This window comes from Salvelinus alpinus, chromosome 7 (assembly GCF_045679555.1).
Source record: "Salvelinus alpinus chromosome 7, SLU_Salpinus.1, whole genome shotgun sequence".
Taxonomy (NCBI): Eukaryota; Metazoa; Chordata; class Actinopteri; order Salmoniformes; family Salmonidae; genus Salvelinus; species Salvelinus alpinus.
The window spans coordinates 32,546,432-32,552,934 of NC_092092.1; the positions used below are offsets into that span (position 1 = coordinate 32,546,432).

The window sequence follows — 6,503 nt, forward strand, 5'->3', positions numbered from 1 at the left end:
ATAAATACAGTATATCTAAATGTAAAGAATTTAGAATAAATTCCTATTTGCCGGATGCTGCCTGGCTTCTAATCTGTATGATTGTCATAAGATGTTTTGTCTTAAACGTTGTTTAGGGAGACACTGTGACATTAAACAACTATTAGTAATATCAGTGAGGATGATGTTGGGAGATGGATCCCTTCCCTGGAGAAAAACAAGCAGACACAAACAAGTAGCATATGTTCATTTTATTACTGTGAATATATCAAGAGCTCTTGTTAATAGGATTCAGTACTAAACAGCTTTCATCTACAAGTTGTTGACCTATTTTATTATGCCACATGGTCTGGCTATTTCATAGGTGGAGACAGAGAAACTCACTTTAGATGTATTATTATTATTAATAATTATTATTAATAATAATAATAATAATTATTTTATGATATATTTTTCATTAATAGCCCACCACCAACCCCCACATTTGGGGGACTAAACTATTCTTAATTTTTTTACAAATATTAAATATATGTTTTACAATGGTCTTTGAGGGTCTTTCTTTCCTTACAAATAACCATCCCACAATAGGGAAGTGGGACCTTAAGGTTCATGGTCCCCCAGATGACTCTCCACACCTCCACCAGAACTCCCAAGCCCTTCAACCGACTATCCATGGTGTGGTAGACATACAAAGCAAACCAACACCCTCACAACAAAACACACCCACACAGAAAAACAACTATCACCCTAACAAACTACAAAAGGACAAAAACTGAAAAAACATACAGAAAATCATCAAAAGTAAATATATTAACCCAACAGAAAAAACAACACATAGAATCGCCATATGACTGGCAATCAGGAAAACGTTTAACTTGCAACCTGTCCTTTGCCTATGATCCCTCTTGATGTATTATTTGTATCCATTTGGTCCCATTTGTCAATCCTTCTAGTTTATAAACTCAGCAAAAAAAGAAACGTCCCCTTTTCAGGACCCTGTCTTTCAAAGATAATTCGTAAAAATCCAAATACTCTTCACAGATATTCATTGTAAAAGGTTTAGACACTGTTTCGCTTTTTTGTTCAAGGAACCATAAACAATTAATGAACATGCACCTGTGGAACGGTCGTTAAGACACTAACAGCTTACAGACGGTAGGCAATTTAGGTCACAGTTAAGAAGAATTAGGACACTAAAGAGACCTTTCTACTAACTCTGAAAAACACCAAAAGAAAGATGCCCAGGGTCCCTGCTCATCTGCGTGAACGTGCCTTAGGCATGCTGCAAGGAGGCATTAGGACTGCAGATGTGGCCAGGGCTATAAATTACAATGTCCGTACTGTGAGACACCTAAGACAGCGCTACAGGAAGACAGGACGGACAGCTGATCGTCCTCGCAGTGGCAGACCATGTGTAACAACACCTGCACAAGATCGGTACATCCGAACATCACACCTGCGGGACAGGTACAGGATGGCAACAACAATTGCCCGAGTTACACCAGGAACGCACTATCTTTCCATCAGTGCTCAGACTGTCCGAACCCACCGTCGCTGGACCAGACAGGACTGGCAAAAAGTGCTCTTCACTGACGAGTCACGGTGTTGTCTCAGGGGTGATGGTCGGATTCGCGTTTATCGTCGAAAGAATGAGCGTTACACCGAGGCCTGTACTCTGGAGCGGGATCGATTTGGAGTTGGAGGGTCCGTCATGGTCTGGGGCGGTGTGTCACAGCATCATCGGACTGAGCTTGTTGTCATTGCAGGCAATCTCAACGCTGTGAGTTACAGGGAAGACATCCTCCTCCCTCTCTGGTACCCTTCCTGCAGGCTCATCCTGACAATGTCAACAGCCATACTGCTCGTTCTGTGCGTGATTTCCTGCAAGACAGGAATGTCAGTGCCATGGCCAGCAAAGAGCCCGGATCTCAATCCCATTGAGCACGTCTGGGACCTGTTGGATCAGAGGGTGAGGGCTAGGGTCATTCCCGCCAGAAATGTCCGTGACCTTGCAGTTTCCTTGGTGGAAGGGTGGGGTAACATCTCACAGCAAGAACTGGCAAATCTGCTGCAGTCCATGAGGAGGAGATGCACTGCAGTACTTAATGCAGCTGGTGGCCACACCAGATACTGACTGTTACTTTTGATTTTGACACCCTCCCCCCCCCCCCCCCCCCTTGTTCAGGGACACGTTATTCAATTTCTGTTAGTCACATGTCTGTGGAACTTGTTCAGTTTATGTCTCAGTTGTTGAATCTTGTTGTTTAAATATTTGTATGAACATATGTTAAGTTTGCTGAAAATAAACGCAGTTGACAGTGAGAGGACGTTTCTTTTTTTGCTGAGTTTAGTAGTGTTTGACAGTTATTTTTGAAAGAACCCAATAGCATATTTGTTTTTTGACTTTCAAAAATGAAAACCTCCCCCAGCAGAATTAAAACATTGTATATAGTGTTGCATCTGTCCCTTAAGTCTCACAATATATCTGTTTGTGGCGACTTAACAAAATCATGTAAAACAGGGAGTAACCATTCTTGTACTTTTTTTCCAAATATTAGCCACTATGTGATAATACCAGAAAATATGTAACAAATCCTCCACTTCTCTGTAAATTCAAATATTTCAATTATATAATGGGGAGATTTCTCTGTGATGAAGATTTAGATACTTGATTTTTGATGATTCAACGATTGAGTTGTGCTAGTCTGTTTTAGTCTTGAAGTTGAAGTTAGAAGGTAGATTTCATGATTGGGACCTATAATTCAATCTGTTAAATCAACCAACTTCAACAATCCCCCTCATGTGCCAGCATTCAATCCGATCACGGGTTGCTGACAATCTGGCATTTAAAGGCAACTTCCGACTGAGCCGACATACACAACGTTTACCAGATGTGATCTCTGCGAACGCGGGAACATTGATTTTAAAAAGCTGCAGGTAACACTTTATTTGGATAGTCCCAAGTAGATGTTCAGTAAATGTTCAATAACTGTCAACATTTCAACTAACTATCCACTAATCCTAACCCTAGCCCTAACTCTAACCTTAACCCTTATCCAAACCCTAACCCCAACCCTTATTCTAAACCTAACCTTAACAGTAACCTTAGCAAGCAGTTGCTTATCAACATATAGTTTGTTGATAGTATGACCATCTGTAGATCATCTATGTGGGACTATCCAAATAAAGTGTGACCAAGCCCTGATATCAATACTCCACTGTTTGTAAAGAATATATTTGTCAACAAACAACGCTCAGCTTCAAAATAAGTTGAATACTATAATTGTGATCTTATGAACTGTCAGTCAATCTATGAATTTGAGAGTGGTTACATTTCTCCAGGCCATCTCTCAGCTTTAGCAAACCAAGTGGCAGGGCTACTATTAGGCAGAACAATTTATTAAGGCTGGGAATCAATAAGATGGCTCTATTCGACAATGTGGCTTTTAAAGGCAATGTTACCGCGTTCATGGAGTTCGTATTCAAGGTAAAAACTACAGATGTCGAGTAGTCAATTGGAAATTACCTTTAAATGTCAAGCGCACTATAGCGAGGTTTCATATTGAATCCCAGCCTTAGTATTGTGCCCTGTAACTTTAATGTGCCCTAATTCAGTCTGTATGACTGACAGGGCAGATGATCAATGCTTGATTGTTATTATCATAAAACCCACAGTCAAAGAATGGATAGAGTTTCTCAGTGAAGTTGCAGCCAGTGAAAGAGAAGATATGAACTTTGGTCTCCACATTATAGAAGGACACCTGACCTTCCTCATAATCCACAAACACCCCCACCTTCTGGGGCATTTTCAAGGTGAGGTCTACAGAAGGAGAGGTGTTGGCCTCATAGGTACTCCCATAAGTATTATATTTCTGTCCCACTGTCCAGAATCCACCCTCAGGGGTCAGTGGAAGCCCTGAATTGCACAAAACCTCTAAGCGTGTCCTCTCAATTGACCTATTAATGGACTCTCTGGCCACTCCTAACTCCCAGCAATCCCTCCCCTTCACCTGCACCTCATAGTAGAATCTCCCTGAGGAGAAGCCCTCCTTTCCCAGGATACATCGACTAACAAACCTCTTTGGGTTGTCAGGGCGAACGTTCCATGTCTGTCCAATACTCACTTGTTTCCTATCCGCAGACAGACCGAGAAAGGGATTTGCTGTATCAGGGTCCAGAGTCACATCCACTGCATACTGCTGCATCCTCTTCAGCTTGTCAGGAATCTTCAGCTTGTCAGGAATCTTCAGCTTGTCAGGAATCTTCAGCTTGTCAGGAATCTTCAGCTTATCAGGAATCTTCAGCTTGTCAGGAATCTTCAGATTGTCAGGAATCTTCAGCTTGTCAGGAATCTTCAGATTGTCAGGAATCTTCAGCTTGTCAGGAATCTTCAGATTGTCAGGAATCTTCAGCTTATCAGGAAACTTCTCCATTGCTTTATTGCATTTTTCCATAAGCTCAGAAAATGCTTTCCTCGTCTTCTCCTCCAGCTCCGACACAGAGCTCCTCAAAACTCTCATCACATTCATCAGCTCAGTGTGAATACTGATCTCAGACCAGTTCTTGGCATTTGGAGGGGTACATAGGGATGGGGAGCTCTGGAGGAGGTGAAGGTGGTCCTCAGTGTGTGAGAGCTGCTTCAGCTCAGTGCTTCTCCTCAGTAGCTCATTAATTTCCTGCTCCAGCTCTTTAATGAACCCTTCAGCCTGCCTCTCTGCTGCTTTCTGCTTCTCCTCAACCAATTCAATGAGCTCAGCCTGGCTTCTCTCAATAGAGCGCACCAGATCAGTGAAGACCTGCAGGCTGTCTGTTATCTCTCTCTCTGCATCTCTCTTGCTGAGCTCTACTGAATGTTTGATCTCCCAACCCTTTTGCATTCGCTCCTGGATCATCTGCTGTACTTGTGCCTCTGTCTTTCCCAGCTGAGCCTTCCTCTCTCCACACTCTTCCTCTAGAGGGACGATGTGGTGAGTCTTGTGGTCTGTCTCAATACAGAACTGACAAACACACATCTGGTCAGTTTTACAAAACAGCTCAAGGAGTGTGTTGTGTTTCTTACACATGATTCTGTCCCCCAGGTTCTCCATGTAGACGTCACAGACCCCTTTCCCAGCCCTGTGAAGAGATTCATCTCTGGCTCTCTTCCTTTTAAAATGATCTGCAACATCTCTGAGTGTCATGTTGGTCTTTAGCTCTGGTCTTATGTAGAAACTATGCTTACACATTGGACACTGGCACAGGCTAGTGGTATCCCAGTATCCACTGATACAGGACTTGCAGAAGTTGTGTCCACATGGAATGGAGACTGGCTCAGTGAACACATCCCGACAGATGGAGCACTGGAACTGATCTTCAGACAGGAGACTGCTGTAGGACGCCATTTCTGGAACACAATAGAAATGATAAGAATACTTCCTGGAATGAGTCAGCATTATACAGTAATTCATTATCTGATTTTTGTAGTGATAACAATCTTGATTGACAGTTTCAACATTCTCTCTCTCTCTCTCTCTCTCTCTCTCTCTCTCTCTCTCTCTCTCTCTCTCTCTCTCTCTCTCTCTCTCTCTCTCTCTCTCTCTCTCTCTCTCTCTCTCTCTCTCTCTCTCTCTCTCTCTCTCTCTCTCTCTCTCTCTCTCTCTCTCTCTCTCTCTCTCTCTCTCTCTCTCTCTCTCTCTCTCTCTCTCTCTCTCTCTCTCTCTCTCTCTCTCTCTCTCTCTCTCTCTCTCTCTCTCTCTGCTGTTGAAGTGAGGACGGATCATAATAATGGCTGGAATGGTGTCAATGGAATGGTATCAACCACATGGAAACCGTGTGTTTGATGTGTTTGATACCATTCCATTGACCCCATTCCAGCCATTATTATAAACCATCCTCTCATCAGCAGCCTCCACTGCTCTCACTCTCAATTCAATTCAATTGACTTTGTTGACATGGCAAGTTCATTATTACTTACATTGTCAAAGAATACATAGAGAAAAATAAAAATAAAATATTTATATATATATTATATATATTTATAAATAAATGGTGGGACCAACAGCAGCAATAGTAGTAGTAGTGTAGTAGTAGTAGTAGCTCTCTCTCTCTCTACTCACCTGCGTGTTTATTCCTTGTTGACTTGACGAAAGGTAGACTTTGTGTATCTGTGTTGTTATTTTTTGCAAAGAGTAGAAGAGAGTTTGTTACCATGTGTGATTTCCTTCTCCCAAGATAACTTTCATTTCAGCATAGTGACAAGCCCTCAACTCCTCCCTGCTTGCCGCTCTTAAAGAGACACAGCTCGGTTTACTCGGTTGTCTAAAGTCCAATCATCATCATCACCTCCATCTTCACAGGCTTCATCATCACCACCCTCATCACCTTCCTCATCCTCATCAAAACCTACAATGTTAATATGAAGTGCTTTGTAACACCAAAACTGATGGCAACAGAGCTGCCACGAAAGCAAAGGAGACAAAACCTTAACTTTGCTGGAGTATGAAAACACATCATTCTTAGATGTTTTGAAACATGACACGGTGTTG

The 6,503-nt window shown here is 42.3% G+C and overlaps 1 protein-coding gene across 1 annotated transcript; it reads right to left on the bottom strand.

Moving 5' to 3' along the window:
* Positions 1-215: 215 nt before the first annotated feature.
* On the bottom strand, positions 216-6,171 carry LOC139580835 (zinc finger protein RFP-like). Its single transcript, XM_071409900.1, has 2 exons — positions 6,075-6,171; positions 216-5,362 (listed from the first exon to the last, which is right to left on the bottom strand). Exons 1-2 carry the CDS (start codon positions 6,166-6,168, stop codon positions 3,591-3,593), a joined length of 1,866 nt encoding a protein of 621 aa, XP_071266001.1. The 5' UTR covers positions 6,169-6,171; the 3' UTR covers positions 216-3,590.
* Between the last annotated feature and the right edge of the window lie 332 nt (positions 6,172-6,503).